General features: G+C 37.9%; 1 protein-coding gene across 3 annotated transcripts in view; it reads right to left on the bottom strand.

The window, feature by feature from the left end:
- The window catches only part of AKAP9 (A-kinase anchoring protein 9), a 204,250-nt gene that overhangs the window by 27,016 nt on the left and 154,940 nt on the right, over positions 1 to 22,294 (bottom strand). For 2 of the 3 annotated variants that reach the window (XM_030550535.1, XM_030550536.1), the window contains exons 25-33: positions 20,171 to 20,403; positions 17,627 to 17,746; positions 15,313 to 15,489; positions 14,902 to 15,006; positions 13,161 to 13,313; positions 12,732 to 12,911; positions 4,846 to 5,940; positions 1,718 to 1,864; positions 32 to 538 (exon numbers count right to left, since the gene is read on the bottom strand). In XM_030550535.1, the coding sequence (XP_030406395.1) occupies positions 32 to 538; positions 1,718 to 1,864; positions 4,846 to 5,940; positions 12,732 to 12,911; positions 13,161 to 13,313; positions 14,902 to 15,006; positions 15,313 to 15,489; positions 17,627 to 17,746; positions 20,171 to 20,403 (2,717 nt within the window). Of the gene's footprint in view, positions 1 to 31; positions 539 to 1,717; positions 1,865 to 4,845; positions 5,941 to 12,731; positions 12,912 to 13,160; positions 13,314 to 14,901; positions 15,007 to 15,312; positions 15,490 to 17,626; positions 17,747 to 20,170; positions 20,404 to 21,654; positions 21,694 to 22,294 lie in introns of all 3 variants that reach the window. The other variant, XM_030550534.1, reaches the window with a different exon arrangement.

Below are 22,294 nucleotides of genomic sequence, written 5' to 3'. Positions count from 1 at the left end.
TGACAGAATTTAAAAAAATTTCAATATATACCTCTTTAGCTCTCAAAGTTTCTATGACCTCCTTCAAAGCATTACATTCTTCCGTTAATACCTGGACTGCAACAATCTGCTCTCTCTTCAATGCTTCAGATTCAGAAATATGCCTGGTTTCCATGTCCATGATTTCAGCAGCATGGAGTTCTTGCATTTGGTCAATTTTATAGGTAAACTCTCTTATGACCTCTGCAACCTCCTCTGATGAATATTCATTTTGTAAATCATTTTGGATTTCTGCATTTTTAACAAGGACTTGTAAAGTTTGGTTGGAGCTATTGATTTGCATAGTCTTATCAGTCTGAGATGATGAACTTTTTCTGGTGAAAGTTGAGTGGTCTTTGGTAGAAACATTATCTGGTTTGTCAACATCCTTTCTGCTGTCAAGTTCTGCTATTTCCTCTTCCTTTCTCATATAATCTGCAAGCTTCTTTTCTGCTTCAACTAGGTTGTCCTGGACTCGGTGCAGCTCTTCTTGAAGATGTGTCATACTTGTTTCTCTTACCTAAAGATATAACAAATTTGAATTGCAGATACCCAAATACCTTTAAAGAACCAAGTTTAGTACTTTTAAATGCTCTATACCAGGGGTCGGCAACCTTTCAGAAGTGATGTGCTGAGTTTCCTTAAATTAGAGTGAATAAATGGTATCACGTGCCGGTAATACATTTTAATGTTTTTAGAAGGGCTCTCGCTATAAGTCTATATTATATAACTAAACTATTGTTGTATGTAAAGTGAAAAGGTTTTTTAAATGTTTAAGAAGCTTCACTTAAAATTAAATTAAAATGCAGATCTTATCAGTTTAGTGCAGTGGTTCTTAACTTGGGGTGCATGCATCCCCTAGGGGTGTGAGATGCCATTTCTGGGGGTGCGAGACGTGAGTTTTTTTAGAAGGTAAATCACTGAAAACACAAATTAAGCACAGACACATAAGTACAACTACTTTGTTTCATCAAACCTATGTATTTATTAACATTATACATGTTTTAACAATTACTGTAATATACAAGCAAAGTTTTTAAGTTTTCAAGTTTTTAAGCTAATTGTAGTGGAATTTTTGATAAGGGGTGCAGAGGGCTGGGCTGGCTGCCAGTATCCCAGGCTGGCAGGAGGGCTGGGTGGGGCTGGAGGACTATACCCTGGCTGGCAGGGGGCTGGGCGGCTGGAACCCCAGACCAGCAGTGAGGTGAGCGGGGCCAGCGGCTGGTACCCCAGGCCAGCAGCAGGCTGAGCGGGGCCAATGGCCAGGACTCCAGGTTCTGTCCGCCGGCTCCTGCCAGCCGGGTTCCTGGCCACCAGCCCCGCTAAGTTGCTGCCGGCCGGGGGTTCTGTTCAGTAAAAATCGGCTCACATGCCACCTTTGGCATGCGTGCCGCAGGTTGCTGACCCCTGCTCTATACAATGAGGAGTCCCAGCTATTCTTTTTAGATTAATCTTGTTTAGATGGATGATGTCTGTTAGATGATAACATAAAGTTATTATCTCAAGAAACAGACTAGATCCTGTAAATTGGTATAACTCCCTTGAAGTCACTGGAATTGCACTTATTTGCAGCAATTAAAGATCTGGTCCACAGCATCATGTAGCTTGAACAGTATGAACAGTGTGTATTGTACAGTCATTTTTATGTGTTTTTTTCACTGGGAGAGAGAAAACCATTATGGAATGATCTGGTTCTTACCATTAATTCCTCTTTAAGTTTTTCTGACTTTTCTCTGTAACTACTCAGTTCTTCCTTGGCAGCAGCTGATTCAGCTTTGATTTTCTCTAGTTCACTTTCAGCAATGAATACACTTCCTCCTTGACTTTGAGTTAGTTCTTTGACTACCTACATGTCAGTACAAAATATAAGCAGTAGTAAATAAAACATCTATTACAATGGCATCAAAATACTAATGATGCTGACCCCTGCATGCGACTCCACAAATGCTAGAGATGAGCCAAGCCACATGAAGAAACGTCAAGTGCCTTGACTAGGTGGTGTTCTGACCTAACCTAACCTCCTAGACTTTCAAAAGGCCACTTTTCTAGATTAACTGGGATCCCCAAACTGAAAAAAAAAAAGGGGGAAGTGCTGTGAAAAGGATAATCTGGGAAGCTCTCTGGCCAAGGATAGAAAAAACACTAATATACTAAAAGGCAGCAACAGGGATGTGAACAAACAGTAAGCCTCTGAAAATGAAGTCTGCTAGACACCATAAAGTTTTAAAGAGAAGTTTCTGGCCTTAATTCAATAGCATTTGTACAAAAGGTTTTAGCACCTGTGGTCCAGGCCCTGCATTCCATATCTGTGAACTTCAGACTTTCAGTAGCAAAGCTGAGGTTTTCATTAAATTTCATAGATTATCAGGGTTGGAAAGGACCTCAAGAGATCATCTAGTCCAACACCCTGCTCAAAGCAGGACCAATCCCCAAATGGCCCCCTCAACAATTGAACTCACAACCTTGGGTTTAGCAGGCCAATGCTCAAACCACTGAGCTATCCCTCCCCCCAACTGCTACCTACAGAACATACACTCAACTCAACTTTGACTCAGAGGGTCAAATTAACAGGTGACAACTGGTGATCGATGGATGGCAGTATGAACATAAATTGGCATAAGTTAAACATTAAAGAGGTATAAGGTGAGGGTTATTGCAGAAAGCAACCAAAGGAGGATGTAAAAAGGTGTAAGAGAAAAAGGAATCTCTTTCAAACCACATGCATTTTTTTACCCCTTCTTAATCCTCTTGTTGGCTGTGTTTGTTACTATGACTGTTTTTGCTTCCTAGGCATATGAATTACATAGATGTGTAATTTAATCCCCATATACTTCGCCTCTAAATCTGATCCATGGAGTGGGAAATTTCAGACATTACGCAGTGGGCCTAGAATGTGGCAAGCCATAGGATCTGTCACAACCTCACTATTGTTAGATGAGGAGACAAGGATAAAACACTAAGTTTCTTTGAATTTGGCTTCCATAATTTTAATAAATGGCAGTGACAATGAAGTTAAAATTGATCATGTTAACAAGTCAAAACTGGAAAGCAGGTATCTGAGCAATGAAGATGCTTTCCTGGCATTAGATAAGAGCAAGGAAACTAAATCAACCAAAGCAGGACCAACCTCTAGTGTTATTTATGTTATAAGAGCATCTTAAATTGGAATTTACATTATATTTTTGTGCGATCAGCTTACTTCAGCTACACGTGTTTTCATGCCCCTTCATTCCAAATACAGATGGAGTAACATTGCTAATTTAATATTCAAATAGAACATTGTTTCCTAAAAGCGAATAGCATTGAACTGTTGTTGCAATGTTAAAAATCTGTAATTGCTGAATTCATAACATTTTAATAGTTGTAAGAAGTGACTATTTTAGCCACGAGTTGGAATGGAATTTTGGTAGAAAGACTAGCTTTTCGGACTGCCTGGAGAGGAAGTAGGGGGAAGACTCCCCTTGAAGAAAGGAGAGATGGTCTGTATAGTATAGGTAGGTAGATATTCTGAGACCTGGGGAGATCCATGTTCAGTTCCGTGTTCTATCACAGACTGATTTGCTCAAGATCACACAGGAACTCAGCCTCTCTGCCCCATCCATATAATGGGATAATAGTACTTCCTGCCCTCAGAGGGGTACTGTGAGGATAAATACATTAAGGATTGTGAGTTGCTCTGATATTATGATAATGGGAATTGTATGAATGAATAAATTAGATAGTGCTATGGTCTTGGTTACATATGGACAACTTTGTTAGAAGAATCCCTTTGAGAGGATTATACTTGCTTGTAAATTTTCACTGCAATATATACAAATAACTAGGGCCCAATACCACAAAGTGACTTAGGCTTAATACAGTGGCGGTTAAGAGAGTCTCCTGAGAGGAGGAAGACTTCTATTCAAATCCTTTCTCCCCATCAGGTAGCATGGGGAATTGAACCTGGGTTTTACACATCCTGGGTGAGTACTTTAACACTGGGCTAAAGGTTACAATGGAGGCACTGCGTCCAGCCATTCTGGTTGGAGTTAGGCATACACCACTGCTGTTCTTGCAAGAAATGGTTAGACACCAAAGGCGTTTCCCTTCCAGGAGAGGGTTCCATGCTGTGGATCCCAAGCAGAGACACAGGCACCTCCCTGCAGTTGGCTTAACTACCTGAGAGGGCAAGACATAGGGCATATCCCTTCAATAAGCATCTCCTTTTGACTAGCTTAGGCAGCTCCCTGTCTAGCATGCCGGCTTTCTCAGGTGCCTCTCTCTCCCCTTTCATTATATAGAGAGCCTAATACCTAACTCAAGCTTATGGATTCCAGTGATTTTTTAGGTGCCTTAAAGTTGGGCAGTACAATGTTGAGTGTCACAATGCCTAAGACCCATTGTGATTCAAGGCCTAAATCAATATGCATGCCCCAAATTAACCTTTAATAAAAATACATTTTTTAAGACTTCCAGTGCCTCAAAAATCAATCTGCAGATTAATGACAAGCACATCATCAATCTTATTACCTTCAGAAGATATTCACAAAAGTTGAGAAAAGTATGCTTAGTTTTTAAACGTGGTTCCCATGAAAAGGCTGGATATGTTTTATTCAAATATCCACAGGAAATCAACAGTGGAATTTACCAAAAGTCAATTTTTGTTCTATTTATAAGTCAGAGGAGTATGTATATCTAACACAGCTCTGACTGAATCTATTCATGCAGTAATAGAATATTAATGTCTTTAGTCTTATTAAAAAATGTGTGCACCCACCACAGTTCGCATAAAAATAATTGATCCTTAGGCAAAGTGAGCAAAAAATCATGAGGCATACAATTTTTTACCTCAGATGTTTGCACCTCTCCCTGTTTAGGGGTCTTTTTAATCTCCTCTTTGTATTTTTCCTGAATGTCTTCTAGTAACTGCTGAAGTTCTAACAGTCTGTTTTCTTTTTTTATAGCCGCCTCCTGTGCAATTTCTGCATTTTCTTTTTCTAGCTCCAGGTTATTGTACATTCTTGCTAGCTGGTTCTCCATCTCTGAAAGTTTCTCTGTTAATACTGATAATTTTGATTCTGTCTCTTCTTTAGCTATGGGATTTACATTTTCTGTTTGTGTGTTTTTGTTTGCTTCTTCAGCACCTTTTGAAAATGCCTGCATTCTCGGCCTCAGTTTATTTTGCTCTTGAATTGCATTCAACTGAACTTGGCTCACAAGAGCAGCAGCAACCTTTTCCTGAAGTATCTCTTCAAGTTCCAGTATTTTCTTTTTAAGTACTTCTGTTTCAACCTTGGCTTGCTCTTTCAAGTCCTTTATTTGGTTGTAACACTGGCACAACTCTGATTCCCTCTCTTTAACAGCTGCCTGAAGATGCTGCAGCTTTATCTCCATGTTACTGATGCTGATCTTTGTATTTTCTTCCACAGACTTAAACTGGATTTTATTTTCTAGCAGCTCTGGTGACTTCTCATTCAGGGCTTCTTCCAGTTTTTCACTTTTGTCTTTGCTCCTGTCCCCTACTTCTGCCTTGTCACCGTTCATCAGTAAACGCTTATATTTCTCGGTTACTCTCTCGTGTTCCCTCTTTAAGATATCTAGTTCTTTCTTTAAATGGTTCATTTTTAATTTAGTTTCTTCAAGCTCATTCCTTGTCATGGATGACTCTACATTATTATCTTCCACTTGCTTCTTTAAAGCTTCTTTTTCTGCTAACACTGTATCAAGCTCATGTTTCAAACTGTCAGCATCCTCCTGAATGGAAGCAACATCTACAGGTTCTTTTTGTTCAATATTTGCCAACTCCTGCTGAAGCTTTTCAATCACTTCATTCAGCTGTTCTATTTCCTCTTCACTGTTTTTCTTCACACGCTCTTGATCACTTTTTAGGCATTCTATCTGGGCTTCGAGTTCTCTTATATGCTCATTTTTTTCTTCAATAACCTACAAAGTCAATGACAGAAATTTATAGTTACTAGTTTCTATAATAGTTAATATTATATAACAACCAGATTATGTTTTCTCCTGGATTTCCTGGCAGCAGTTTGTTTAATCATTCATCCGACATCTTGTGAAAGAAGCATAGTTGCAATAAATGAAATTGCCTTGATGATTTATTGCTCATAGATCTTTACATGAATCAAAGTACATGCGTGTCAGACTTGGAAAAGAGGTGTGAGCTTATTGAACTATCTACTTTCTACAAAGCCACATGTGAAAGCTGAAGCTTTCATAATATTTTTCCAGCTTTCTTGTCTAAAGCTCTGACAACATCCATCCCCTGGGCAAATTATTACTGAGGTTAAAGCAGTGGTCCCCAACGCAGTGCCCACTGGGGCATCTCTGTGTGCCTGCGTACTTGCCAGCGGACAAGCATCTGCCGAAATACTGCCAAGAAGCAGCCACGTCAAGAGACGTCGCCGCCAAAATGCCGCTGTCAAGAGGTGTTGCTGCTGAAATGCTGATTGTCGTTGCCGCTTGTCGGTGGCATTTCGGTGGATACTTGTCTGCTGGCCATGGTCCTCAGTGGCTTGTCGTCCAGCACCCACCAGACGAAAAAGGTTGGGGACCACTGGGTTAAAGGGACTACCAGCTGTGGTAAGGTCTGTGCAGATAAATCTCTTTGCACAATCAGGGCCTTAGACATAGTTTGACTTCCAGCACCCAAGAAACTAAGGGCATGGCTACACTTGCAGATGTAGAGCGCTTTGAGTTAAACCAGCCTTCATAGAGCACAGCAGGGAAAGTGCTGTAATCTGTCCACGCTGACAGCTGAAAGTGCACTGGCATGGCCACATTAGCAGCTCTTGCAACAGCCACAGAAAGCAGTGCATTGTGGTAGCTATCCCAGCATGCAAGTGGCTGCAATATGCTTTTCAAATGATGGGGGTGGGGTGGAGCATGACAGGAAGTGTGTTGTGTGTTTGTGAGGGGGAGAGAGAGAGAGCGGGTTCTGGGTGCGCTGAGAGCATGTCAGCATGTTGTCTTATAAGTTGAGACAGCAACAGACTCCCCTCCCCGGGCCTCTCTCTCTCACACACAGCATTCTACAGTAATGGCTGCTTTGTTTCAGAGCAGATAAGCTTGCCAGCTGTCAGAAATGGAGCTTTCAAAAGGCATATCGGCATGCCTTTAGTGATTCCAAAACAATGACATAAGCGGCCACTTGACTTAAGGGGATTATGGGATGTGTTAATCTTCTCACCGAGGTGGAGTACCAGAAGCACTCTAACTCTGGAGTCAGAGCACTCTACGTGCCTTGCCAGTGTGGACGGGTAGTGAGCTAGGGCGCCCAGGGTTGCTTTAATGTGCTCTAACTCACAAGTGTAGCCAAGCCCTAAGGTTCTTGGAATCATCTTACCTTCAGAGTAATCATTTTGCAGTATATTACACAAATAATCTCCTTCTCTCTAAAAAAAGCAGTGGATCCTCAGCCTTGAAAATAACAGTTTCAAGACTGAGGGTTCTAGCATACACAAGTTAGATACTATATTCACCTAGATATGTCAGATATTGTATTTCTTCACCATTAAAAAGCAGCAGCTCCCCTTTCCAAATATACAGTCATCTAGTGATATTCAGATAAAGCTATATTGGCTCTACCACTTAAAATATACATTGGATATATATATGAAATGTGAAATATAATGGATTTATAAAGGAACTGCAAATAGGCCCTTAACTATATCAATATTATTAAGCACAAGTATAATAACGGATTTTCTTTTCCTTTCTACATATATGTACCAGTATATATATTCTGTGCAAGCCACCTGTAGTGAAGTAATTTATTTTGTACAACAATTTAATTGAAAGAAGAGAGAGATGGAGATGCAGCACTATTTGTGAAAAGACTCTATAATGCTGTCAAAACAATTCAGCAACAAAGAGACTTGTCATGTTATAAGGAGAGCAAAACAATACATTTCTGGACTAACTCATGATATTTGAAGTTGCCAGATTCATATTCTTAACTATCCAGAAATTAGTTGAGTAACAGAAACAACCCAATATATGTTCTCACTGAAGAGGATGACTTTATGATGCAGATAATAGAGAATATGACCAAAAGAGAGACTGACTTCTTTCTGAGCTTGAATAAGAGAAGAAAAGGAAAATCTGGGGTCAGTGAACATAAAAATTTACCAGAATAAGGAAAGAGTTCACCAACAGCTGCAGTAATAAAAGAGTGTAAGATTTCAAGAGGATAAGTTTTGGAGAATTAAGACTATAATATGCAACGTACAGTGGGAGAAACTTCTCATTCTACAAGTGTAAAAGAATGCTGGAAGACCCTTAAACACACCATAATACAGGCACACCAGAGTAAGAGGAATAAGAATGAGAGAAACAAGAAGTGGTCATCATGGCTTCATAAGGAATTGATCAAATATCTTAGGTTAAAAAAAGTCCGTACTGGAAATGGAAAAGTAGCAGGCAATCAAACAAGAATATTCAGTCAGTCAATACTTGTATAGAAAAGATAAGGATAGCAACAAACAATGAGTTAATGATAGCCAAAGTACTTCACAGAGTAAAAACAGCTTTCAGAAGAATATCAGGAGCAAAAAGCCCACTAAAGAGAAAATAGGTCAGCTAATAAAGAAAGTTGGGGATAAAATTAATGACTACAAAATAATTAAACTGCTGAATTTCCCTTTGCTCTTTATCCTTCAATACGTTTAGACAATTGAGACAATTTTGAAGTTGTAAAATGATCTTATAAAAATGGCAAAAAGCAAGATTACTTGGAAAATGTGAACGTATATAGATCAGTAGGGCCAATTTTGCATCTTAACTAATATGTTAAATACATTTTCCAATTAACATATTTTTTGGAAAGTCTCAGAGAATTGCAGAAATCCTAGAAGACTGAAGAAAAGCAACTGAGGTACTGATTTCCAAAAAATGAAAGAAGAATGATCCTGGCAATTTCTACCTAGTAGGTCTCATTTCTGACCCCAGTAAAACTGTTGAGCAAAAAAACCCCCAAAGAATAATTTATCTTTTAGTGGATAATGTGAACATGAGTAACAAGCATTATTTATAAAGAAGAAATCATGCTGTAGACATTTGATTGGTTTACCACAGAATTAAATCTGAATGTTAGTAAAGCAATCACACAGTATCAAGAAATCCTGCACAGAAAATTCATTTAATTAGGCATGAGTATAATATGCAATATTATTCAGTGAAATAGACTGAACGTTGGTGAAAGTGACTGTAAAAACAGAACAAACACTGAAGGGAGGAAGAGGTCTAGAAGAGTAATGAAGGGATCGATCTAAAGTAGCGGTTCCTGAACTTTTTAGCAGGGCGACCCAACAACTGCATTTTGCCTGATTTTGTGACCTGCACAAGGTCCATCTTTGGAAAGGGAGGGACATAAAAAATCATAGGCTAGTGTTCTCCATTTCCACTGCCACCTCTTCCTCGCCCCACTGAGAGGGCACTGGCCACCTGCAGCAGCACCCTCTACCCCGGCCATGCAACCCTAATACTGGCTCGTTTAGGTGGAGAGGCTTGAGTGGGGGTTTGAAGGGCAAGTCTGCCTCACACTCACCCTGCAGCAGCAGCTCCTGTCCTACAGGTTTGGGCCTGACTTCCTACTCCAGGCATTGCAACCTGGTGCACAGGGTTTCTGCACCACTCAGGTCTGGCCCAGCCACCCTTCCATCATGACAGAGGGACAACTGGGCACAATTTGAGTGAATGGCATTGCAACCTGGTTTGACCTAGCCACCCCATGGGACAGGAGCCACCGTTGCAGAGTAAGTGCAGGGTGGGGGGCCACCCCTCTGCACTGGGCCCACAACCCTCCTAGAACCTTTGTGTGACCCACTGGAAGGTCACAAGCCATTGTTTGGGAAATACTGACCTAAGGTCTAGTCTTATTTATATCTTTATCTTGCACCAAGGAGAGAAGGGACTTATTTAACATGCTAGAGAATATAACTAAGAGTGATGGGATGAAATTAAGAAAGGGATAATATAGGTTGAATCTGAGCAAGACTTCTGTTTTTTGAGATTTAACAACTTCATTTTGGGGGTTATTTTTAGCAATTTTTGAATTTTACATAGCTCAAGAAAAATCAGGGTTTTTCGAGGCTTTTTCTTTGTAAATATTGTAATGAGTAATGTACACTATAGTCATTAATCCTGTACTATAATGACTAATCTCTTGGTAATGTTCCCTAGAGCACTTTAACCTAGTACTCTTTCTAACAGCACTAGTTAAAGTAGGGAACCTAATAGGTTCTATATGGACCAGTTAATGAGCAATACACAATAGTGCGCTTTAGAAATCATAGCCCTGAAGTCTGCATTCCTGCTCTATGCATATAAGCCCCTAGACACACGTAACCATTTCTGGGACTTTTCTGGTGTTCATTTGATAAAGCGAGCACCTGTACAGTAACTGGAGTGCTTTACAATATTTGTCTCTCAACATGCTCCACTTGAAGTGTGCGTGCGCCCATGCAGTTTCAATCAGAGTTGCAAAGAGTCCGGTGGCACCTTATATACTAACAGACGTTTTGAGAGTTCTGTCAGCACTGTCTGCGGGCCCATGCAACTCCTTTTCTTTTAGGCTCCCTATCACAGGATCAGTGTCTTTTCTTCCTGAAAGGCTTTGAAGTCTCTGAATGTTCCCCATGGTCTTTGCTTACTGGATCCAGAGAAGTCACTGAAGTGCTAACAGGCTGAGGGGAGGAGAAGGGGGGAATTCACAGGAGGTCTTAAAGAATAATTCATAAGGAGCAACTTCAGTCTGTCCTCCCTCAGTTTCATAGGTCTGCTCTTGAAAATGCAGCAGACTTTGCATTTTGATGGAACGTGAGACTTTCTAAAGTAGTGGAGGCAGCTGGAATACCCGTCACTGAGGGGAAAGGCCCTGTGGCAGGTCTGGCAGGGTTTGAAGACTGGGCTTTGGAACATAACCCAAGGAGAAAAGGCTGCATACAAACAGGGGTCAAGGGCAGCAGAGGCCCTGACTGTGAAACAAAGGAGGGGCTCTGAAAGACTGTGCAGAGGGAAAAATAAAAACAACAAACTAAAATAAAAGAATAATATCAATAAAAAAGAAAAAAAACCAAGCAAGCTATGAAAGTTAAACTAACAGACACCACACACTGTGTTTCCAGCTGCACAGAACTGAGAAGGAACTGGAGCAGTGGCAGGTCTGCCCTCTCCCTATATGCCTTTGGACCAGAGCACAAGGATGTCTACGGTGCAGGCACAGACCGTGGACAGTGCTGACAAAAATCTCTGATCGAAAGCACATAGATGCACACACACTTGAAGTGGAGCACCGAGAGGGACAACAAATTGAAGAAGAAACAGTGATTTCATTTTTTTTCCCCAATCAGGGAAGTTTTATCGCTATTTATTGGTTAAAATAAAAAAAATCAGAAGCTCTAAATACACAGAAAGCTTCTTGACAGTAAGTTATATTAGGTTCACAGTGAAAGTGTTGAGGGACATTTAAAACTATATTGGGGACATTTAAAACTATACTGGACAGAGTGTGGGAACAATCTTGCACTGTTAGGAGATGTTCTTCTCTACCTCTAATTTCTATTATTCTTTCATTATAAGTTCAGGTTCACTACAGCTAGAATTAGCAAACTGAAATGTATTAAAAACTATCCAATTCATTGGAGTTCAATAAGCAGATTCCACTATCACCTTGTGGGATGAAATCCAAAATGCTCAGCCAGCTCTTAAGTGTACACACATCTGTTCTTTATGACTTACAAAAGGGCTATATGAAATGAAGGATATTTGTCTTTGGAGACTATGTTTATTATTAAAATTTATATGGAGAGAGTCATGTGTTCAACTATTTGAACAGAAGATAAAATCCCACCATAATAAATCACCCAATTTGCTTTCTACAGGATATATGAGACTTCTCCTCGTGCTTATCCTAATTTAAATCAGAAGTACCTCTGTTGGGATAGTGAATCTATCCTGCACTAACTTGCTGTGCTCTAACTGTCTCTTTGCACTCTGCTGATGCACATTAACAAAGAGGACTAAATCAAACTGTTAATGCATACAGCAGACAAGCTCTTAATTATACTAATGTAAATTGGATGCAAGCCAGTGGAGAATCAGGTCCATTGTCTAGTGCAGGAGAAAAAGAAGCGTCAATAGTAGTTTAGAAAGCAGCAAAAAGCTAGAACTGTTAAAGTACAGAAAATATTGGAAATGGTTCTTATTCCACTTTGTCTTATCAATATAGTGCTGCCTGAAATCCTTGCAATTCAGGCAAGCATTACACTGTATTAGAAAAGGTTTATGGCTCATGGTATGATCAGAAAGGCTGCATTTACACATATCCAGTAAACTCATAGCTTCATTAGTTTCAAAAGAATAAATTTTAGAAATGAAGCATTATCCAGAAGGTGGCACCAAAATGCAACCTACTAAATGTATCTCATATATACAAGACATTAGAATAAATTCAGAAAGTATGCTGAGATGCAACTCAAGATGTCTGCATCCTGATAGGCTGCAAGAGGATCAGGAGTACTTAAAGACAGCAAAGTATATATGATTATATAAGCAAATACAGGCAAAAATAATTCTAATGTATTTTCTTAACAGAACGTCGGATCCATAAGAGAACTGAGAAATAGTAATTAGTTTTGAAGGTTAGAGCATTGTATTCTATTAATGACTAAGTAAATGTGTTCTTTAAATATAAACAAAAAGATTTCAAAAGAATATACTTTGTTGTCTGTTGTGATTTCAAGTTGCTGTTGCAGTGTTGTTATTTGTTCATTAAGATGATCTATTTCCTGCTCCTTTTCCTGCATGATCTGAGCAAGTTTCCCAGGCACTAGACAATGATCCTTTATGGATGTATTTTCAGATTTCTGGATCACTAGTCCCAATCTTTCCATTTCATCCTACCGAAAAAAATCCATATGTGATATAATTACATGTACCCTTTTTTGAATATTCTTCAATTAATAGATTTAAATGATAGAAGATCACATGAAATAAAGAATGGTTATATGAAATTTTTAATATTTTGTATGTTGAACAGTACAACACTTGAGACATCAAATAGAGTTAAGGATTTTGGTTTTACTCCAGAATGAATTTATTCAGGGTAAACAGGAATGAAACTACAATCTTGTCCGTCGGATAATTACCTTAAATAATTTATTCTCTTGTTCCAGTTCTTGAAACCGTGTAGTGGATTCCTTTCTCTGGATTTCTAATTGCATATGTAATTGTTGAACTTCTTCATTTTTGTTTTCTAGTTCCTCTCGAAACTGCTCTAGTTGTTCTTCAAGGTTTGTGATCTGCACATTCAAAATGTGGATTGAAGGGGTTAATAGACACACAGCAGAGCCACATTTAAAAAACAACAATATATACCTGGGATCAGTTTTGTTTCTGCAAATTACAGAATTTTACTCAAATGACATAGTGTGTTAACCACATTGATTGTAAAGATACGTTTGATTCTTACAACTGAATCGATTTGGAAATGGTGATCTAGAAATAGACTAGGTAACTCATCCATCCTCTGAAGGCATGCAAGCTATCTGTATGCAAAACTCCCCCTGATGTCAGCTGAAATCACTATGACTGTTCCAGTGAGGGAGAGCTTGCAGGACTGGGCTCATTTAAATTTACCAGTTCTACCTCACAATGGCTTTAGATTCTCAAAATACTTAACTGACATTTTAAAAACTGTTTACATGACCTTCTCTTATTGCTGCCTTCATTTGCCTTTTCAAAAAAATTATATATATATATATATATATAAAAAAGTGAGCTGAATTCCACTTTCAGTTACACTGGTGTAAATCTGGAATAATTTCAATGAAATGAATAGAGTCCAGATTTTCAACAGTGTAACTGAAAGAAGAGTTTGGTCCATTATGTTTAAAATCATTTTACGATAATGTCTGGGCTTTTCAAAGGAGCCTAATAGAGTTAGGTGTCCAAATTCCAATGAATTTCGATGAGATCTGGGTACCTACCACCCTCAGGTTCCTTTGAAACTCATTATTTTTACACTTAGCTCATGTGACTGGGTCCTTTTTATTTCTTAATTTAGACTAAATGGGCCATATCTGGATCTCATTTACACTATGTGAATTTAGAGTAACTCCACTGACTCAGTATCAGTGTTATCAGAATGTGGCCCTTTATCCTTTCTCTCAGGACAAATACTTCCCTAATCACAACTGAACTACATCTGTACTGAATCTCATTTTTATAAAAGACGATTTCAGGCATCAGACTGTGGAAGATGTTCACTCCTTCATTTTAAGTTTCCTGAACTCCATTCTGTTTACCATCAGGATACTTGCTTTTTGGCTGGAAAGGTATAATGTAGGTCTTTTCCAAAAACACCTTTAACGTCTGCAGGCTAGTGCTGGTGATGGGGTGCCCTACTATCTCCAACACCCTCGTACAGGTTAAGCATGGCACATTTTTCCCCATTGCAAGGAAAAAGCAATGGAAATCTAAAAACTACGTGCCTTCCTAGTCTTCCCTCATAGAAATCTGGTATCCTCCAAAACTGCCAGTCTGCTAACCAAATATATAGTCCTAACAAGATTTTCTCCACAAGTGTACACAATAGCTTCACTAGAACTTAGACGGGAAAACAATTCAACTAAAAAGTGTCACCGACTGAATAAACACCACCACTGCCTACAGCACTTTAGGAGGTCCTTGGGAGAACCTATTCCAATAATTACCAGGCATAAGCCTGCTCAGCTTGTGGGAGTTGTTGAGATCACTGTCCGATATTGCCTTGCTGCAGAGTCTATAAACAGTGAACTACAGATTGCTGCATTGAGTCAGGTGCAGAGCAAAAATCACCAATAAGTAATTCATATTAGAAGGAAATTTCAACATTTAGAGATACTCTACCTCTTTTTCCTTTCTATCTACAGCTTCTTGTTCAGCCTGCAATTGTACTTCAAGGGGCAAATCTCCCTTCACAATGGCAGATCCACACTGCTTTCTTTCCTCCACCTTTAAACAAGTATTATAATATTAGCTACTTTAGCTTTCATTTATTTATTATTAATTGAGTAAACATTGCCTTATTCTTAAGTAAATGAAGAATAATAGGAAATACACCTCTACCTTGATATAACGCTGTCCTCGGGAGCCAAAAACTCTTACCGCGTTATAGGTGAAACTGCGTTATATCGAACTTGCTTTGATTCACCTGAGTGCACAGCCCCACCCGCCCAGAGCACTGCTTTACCGCTTTATATCCAAATTTGTGTTATATAGGGTGGCGTTATATCAAGGAACTTTTATACACAACAATACCTTTTGCAAATTGTCTGCGCTGATAATTAAGGCTTGTTCCAGTTCTCTTATTCTGCACTCTAGTTTCTCAATTTCTTCATTCCGTTCTTGTATATCTCTCTGAAGTTGCTCTTTAGAGAGCAAAAGCTCACTGCATTTGTCTGTTTTTTCTTGTAGATGGTTTGTTAACTGTTCAACCTGGTGGACAACACGGTAAGCATGAATACGCTGTAGCATGTTGGAATGTGTTTCTAGCATTAGTATAACACTGATTTTTGAGGGAAAAAAACTTGTCTGTTAATGAATCTCCAACCTCCCTGGCAGAAAACAGTGCAAAATTAAGAGTCTTGTAGTTCCAAATCCAATAATACTAATTATGCCTCTGATGAGTTTTATGTTTTGCATGACGTCATTTGCTACTCCCTACAATTTATTTTGTCCTTCTGATGGTTCTCAGACTCGCTACTGACATATACTGTGGTATCCCTGTGCAGCCCATCAGTGGGATCCCTGAAACATCCAAGGAAGAAGAGTCTTGACTCTGGAGAACAAATTCAATTCTGGCAGTTCTGCTATTCTTCAAGTCCTATACAAATATTTGTGCCAAAAGTCCTTGAACCAAAAATAATTTGTGAAAGAAGGAATGATAAAATGCTATGTTACTATGGGGGCAGAGTTAAAGTTGTCTGGGAAACCTTAATTATGTATTTCTGTACTTCAAAACATTTTAGCTTTTGAGTGTTTTTTTATAACTGCTCTAACTTTGTCTAGATCTTTAACATTCAAGTCAGTTAATACAATTCTACCTTAACTCTAGATTAACAAGAAACTGTGTTTTCTGCCTAAGTTTTTAAATAGGATTTGGAGATGGCTAGGTGGTCAGCACAAGAAACAGAGGATGTAGATTATATGGTCCCACTTTCTGCAGTAGAAATCATCATCTAGATAAAGCATTCTGAATCTCCTGAAGTTGAGACATTCGAGGCCTAGGAGAATGACATTAAGGTAGTAACGAAAGTAATCATGATGGTAAGTAATTAAGACACATGTAAAGATTTCAGCAAAGGTACGGCTAAGGTAAACACAATTGTGGCACTGTTCTAGATGTGATGTGGACAGAATTGCAGGTAAGGAAAATGTGTGAGTAATGAGTTCAAAACATCTGGCCTGAGGCACAAAGATAAGGTCTGAGTTAAACTGACTGATGGGAAGAGATGGGACAAACACAGCTTTTCATTCATGAAGTGGATTTCAGTATCTGAAGTATTTAGAAATTATGATTAAGCCTGGTGCTAACGGAGTCAATGCAATTTAACAGATGGAAGATAGAAAGATCAGATGGAAGGATGCCACCCAAGTTTGAAGCAACCAGTTAGACATCCCAGAGGGAGAAGATAAATGGAAAAGAAAAGAGAGTTTGAGACCAAGTCTAAAGATAGTCCATTGTGGAAGAACAGACATCATTAAACAGTAAAAGTAAAAAACAGAGTAGTTAGTAATGTAAAATGCAAGCAAAGAGAAGAATACTGCTATTTAGTCAAGGCACTTACACAGAATAGAATAATATTTCATAACTGTGCTAGTGTAAAGAATATAGACATGTCAGCTATAGCAAGAGACAGAAGACTGTTTAACCTTTAATGAATAGGAAGATCATGTAACAGAGGCACTTCTGTTCATTGTCTATATGCAGTTCACACAACATTCTTACATATCCCTCCATGCGACTAAAAAAAAGTACATTTAATAATTCATTACACTATGTTATGTAGTAATACCCTCAGTTTATTATCTCTCAGTCTTTCACATTCAATAATAGGATTTTTCGCCTATAACCAGGACCTTACAAATCATGACATTTGTGGACAATACAATAGCAGACTATTTGCTCTTCTATGTGTCTCTAACTTAAAACTGATGACTTTTCTAGTTAACTGTCAGCTACTAGTGACTGTCTTCTGTATGAATGTATGTGCACTTACAATGATTTCTTCACAATTAATAGTTTCAATACTTGGGACATGTTCCAATATAAGAACCTGGATAAATTGGCAAATAGATTGAACATTTCCATACATTTTTAAGAAGTTTTATCTATCTTCATTAGTTGTTCCAAATGTGTCTGTTACTGAGATAGCTAAATTCTGTATTACTTTACTATTTCAAATAACATTTTCATTCTTCATCCACATTGATTTATTTTCTTGCTTTGCAAAAGATGCAGATTATGTACATTATAAAATAACGTTATAAAAATATTTTTAACAGTGTGTCCATCATTTGCTTTTATCACGTACATTCATTAAGCACAGCTGATAATACTTCAAAATGTTACCTCTCTGGTTTGGTGTTCATTGATAGGTTGAAACCTTTGTGGAGTCTTAAGCTGTTGCTCCAGTTTCTGTATCTCTTGTTGGAACACATCTCTTTCATGTTCTCTATCAATTGCCTGTTCCTGAAATTTAATTATGACAATGTTATTAGGACAAACATTATTAGAAAGACCCATATTCAAAAATTATGCATATAATATCTCATTTCTGCAAACTGTGAGTTTGTTTTATATAAACCTTTTTTGTTAGGTAGCATGATCTTTTTAATTTATTAAACCCTCTACTTATTGAACGGCTACCGTACTTCATATTTTTCTGTTTGATTAGTCAAAAAACCAAAAAGATATTGCATTTCCCTGTGTATCCAATACTACCTTGTGATACTGCATCAGAGTGTATTATTTCTTCTGCAACAGACAGTCAGAAGCCTATTATTTTGATGTTTTTAACTTTCCTTTTTCTTTAATATATTTAGTACAAATGTAAATTCAAGTGTTGAAGTCTGAATACTCACACTAATACTAGTTTGGCACCGACTACAAAAAACAGATTCAAAGAATTAATATATTATCTGAATTTTGTATTTCAATTTTGTCTTGATAAAATCAAATTGTTTGAGATACATATTGTGACATTTGTGAAATAATTTCTAAATATTCATATATAAAATGCTGCAACATTTGTAACAACAGGGGCTGTATCGCCTACCCAACTGTCAGTTTGTAAAAATAAGATTAAGTTTGTCTGCTAAATGAAAACAAATCAAATGTCTAAGACACAGCAGCAAAGAACATTTATTCTCTCTTTTTTTTAAATGCCACATTAGCACAATAATATGTGCGTTTCATTTTCACAAAAGTCAAATATAGTGAGACATAACATTAACCTCCATGAACTGCTGATTTAACGAACGCAGGTGTATTCTACTGCAGGAGAAAGGCCAGAATTCTAATGCATTTATAAAGAGTTTATTTGTATTCTAGCCGTGTGCTGTTGCTCTTAAACTCACATTGTTGATTAACAAAAGTTGTGTTAAATTCATAGTGATGGATCTGTCACATGTTAATTTTGAACCTAGTTATAGAAAAAACACTAATTTTAATTGTAACAATAACATCAGACTAGCACAAAATGAAATAATGCAAATGCATCTAAGTGATAAATTATTTCTAGACAGGTCTTCCAGTTCACACTGCTTAGTAGTAAATAAAACAGAGGTGGCATCACAAAATATTCTAGCTGTTATATTAATTACAGATGAAATTCATCCCTCCCTACACATAACTGGAATAACTGGGCTTGAGCAGAGAATTAATTGTAGCAGGGTGGAATTCATCACCTCCAACCACAAGAAGGAAGGAGGACTTCAGTGCAGCTCCTCCAGGCTGTTTTTCTAGCCACAGGCTACAATGGCAGCTCTTGCTACTCTGTTTCCCCAGTGCACTGATTTTGACACTGGATCCATACTGTTGCAGATCCAGTGGCATGTAGACTTCCTGGCACACTTTACCACAGAACTGAAGTGATCTGGAGGGCACTGTGTTGATCCACTGTATCCCTGTGAATTTCATCTAGTTGAATGAACATCATTACCAGTGGTCTAACCTTAAAGTTAACTTGTAAATTAGTTTTTGGTACATGATCTTCTGCAGGAGACTTCCTGCCACGTCAGAATCTGCAGATTGCTACCACACCTACTCCACTGGTGCAAAAACTGCCTGAATGATTGCAGAAAGAGAGAGTAGATGGAGCAGATGTAATACAAGCTGAGGTGGAGCTTGAACAGAAGCTTGCATGGGGGCACTCCAGTGGCACCCTCATAGCCAGGGAAGGTCAGGCATGGTGAGTGGAAGGAAGGGTAGCTGCGGCTGCAAACAGGGAAAGATCAGATAGTGTGCATACTGAGTGGTCAGGTAGGACATGCAACCTGGTAGAAGGGAAGGGTTCACCTGCAAGTGCTGTATGATGATGAGACAAATGAAATGGGTGTGGCTGGAGAGGCTGTCACGGAAACTTACATGTAGCCCAAACCACTAAAAGGATGGAATTTTCAAAGGAGCCTAAGAGAGCTTACCACCCACTCTCCTGAAGTTCAATGGGAGTGTGATATTTAACTCCCTTAGGCTCCATTGAAAATCCCATCCTGAATTTTTAAAAACTGGAAAACACAGTATACCTTGCCATACACAAAGCCAATTCTAAACATTCATTTTTTCTTACTCATTTTAGAGATTTTTAGATTTGTAAGTTTATAAATATTAATTTATTTTTTTAAATTAAACTTTGCTACCAAATCATATTTCAAAATACATTGGGAATATTCTAAATGTAGTGATCTCAACTTTACACTCTCCTTTTAAAGCACAGTGTTACGGCATCTCTACACTTGACACCACTTTGCAAGTCCAGTCATATCTATTTTTTCATTTTAGTTCAAAGTCTTAAAGAAATAGCATTTCTTGCTGTTGAGAAAAGTCTCTCCACCTGTATGGCCCACCTGACAACACAAACAAACACTTTCTGTCTTCTGCTTTTTCAATACTTACATCTAGAAATTTTCTTGTTTTCTCAAGTTGCTTCTCCAAAGCCTGGTTTTGCTGTCTTAGATCTGTCAGTTCTGCATTTTTTTCTTGCTCCAGCTCTATAAACCGGTTGACCTGCTCCTCCACGTCTGTTTCCAGGGCCTTCACTTGTTTCTGGAGGTCATCGTACTCTTTTTCAGCTTGACGCTGTACTTCTATTTTTTCCTTCATCAGCTTTTCTGTCTCCTCCAGTAACTCTTTTTAAATAAAGGAACCATACTGCTTTTAGATATGCATAGTTAATTACTTTATCACTGAAAAACCATTCCCCAAGACTGTATATCCATGCTATGCCCAAATAAAGGATGTGAACAGGTTTGGGTTTTATTAAATTTTTTTAAAATGTGGTATTTTCTATTTTTTCTATTAAAAAATTATCATGATACCATAAAACCCATACAAATCCCAGACAAAATGGCTAAAATGCTATCATCTTCTTTACAAGATTATTAATAGCACAGCTTTATCATGTCACTTTATTGTCCATATTAATCTAAAGATATCTGTACAAATGGAACAATATAGGAAATGCATCAGTTCTGTTTACAACTGAGGAAGGTGCTCAGCTTTATAACAAGGCATGGAAAACCCAACCATCTTCTCATCCTGTAGCAGTTTAATCCATTCTAAATTTATTTTTTTTCACATGATGCATATACAACATGTGGAGGGAAATACTGCAGAACTTGACCTGGTGAGTTGATATAGAGAGGGAAATTACTTACTTGTAATTGGAGTTTTCAGAAGGCCTGTATAGATCCCCAGTTTTTGGTTTTCTGTCCTCAGGAGAGGACTGGAAAGCATATACGATAAAGCTTAGGACCACTCTGATGAAACATTAAAGGCATGTACTTCAAAGTGTCATATCACTTAGCCTTATCCATCCCTTGAGGTAAAACCGAAGACTAGGGATCTATAAAGTCCAATTATCTTTGGAGAATCTTCACAAACATGATTGATACTTAGGTATATGAAAAGAAAAGCACCAGATATACACAATTTTTACTACACAGTAGAGATCCTTTGGATACCATCATCTTACATAAATTTTATCCAATTCTTGTTTTGTTAGGTAAACATTACATGTCAATATAAAACAATATCCAGCAAAATCATTATGTTAATTATATTTACAAATTAACAGTAATCAAAAGGCTATTAAAAACCCCTTCCAAGCCAGCACGAAATCTTAAAATTCATATGTGAATAAGATGATGGTTATTAATGAATCTGCTTATTAAATCTGTTAATACATTGTGCTTAGAAAATATAAGAAATGTTATTAAAAAGAAAAAGTGTGAGTGTGAAATATAAAATCAAAGCTGAAGGCCAGTAAGAGTTACAGTAATGTCAGAAAGCTGAAAGCTCTGAAATTCTTGATTAATAAATGTCAGTAAGTGTAAGTCTGCCACCCAGTTAAAGATCAGCCATGCAATATACAAACACACCTGCTTGGGAAGCTGCATCGACTGCAGCATCTACTATGCCTAGGAGAACAGGAAAAAAAACAACAAAAAACAAGAAGCAAAGTAATTCACATGCCAGCTACAGTTTTCTCATTATTCAATTATGTAAGAGAAAATGAAGCTAAAGACAGAATGCTGTGTTTAAAGACATAGTTATTGTGATAACTTGAGGAATGTGCTTGGTTATTCTGAGAAGTATGACATAGATGTGTATTTTTTGTCCACAAGTTTAAAGTGAACATGAAAAAAACTTATATTTTCAAGTGATTTTGTAACGTACACAAAACAACCAAAATTGTATACAAGGATTCCTCTACTGTACCACAAGAATGAACAGACTACGTGGATACTTGAGATTGCAAATATACAATGGGACTTAAATCTATAATTTAACAATAAAGCTTTAACAATGTTTTGAATAAATGTACAAAAAATCTTGAAGATAATTTACTATTCCAATTATCAAACCTCCCAGACATCATATAAAATGCTAACATTTCATAGGCCATTTATAGCATAGGAATGATCAAAAAGCACTGTTTAAATACCATTGCCCTAACTTTTTCTTCTCAACAAATATTAATTCACAGACATTTAGTTCCTTGTTGAAGGAAGGATTAAA

Source organism: Gopherus evgoodei, chromosome 2 (genome assembly GCF_007399415.2).
Source record: "Gopherus evgoodei ecotype Sinaloan lineage chromosome 2, rGopEvg1_v1.p, whole genome shotgun sequence".
NCBI lineage: Eukaryota > Metazoa > Chordata > Testudines > Testudinidae > Gopherus > Gopherus evgoodei.
This window is presented reverse-complemented; position numbering and strand designations above follow the sequence as displayed.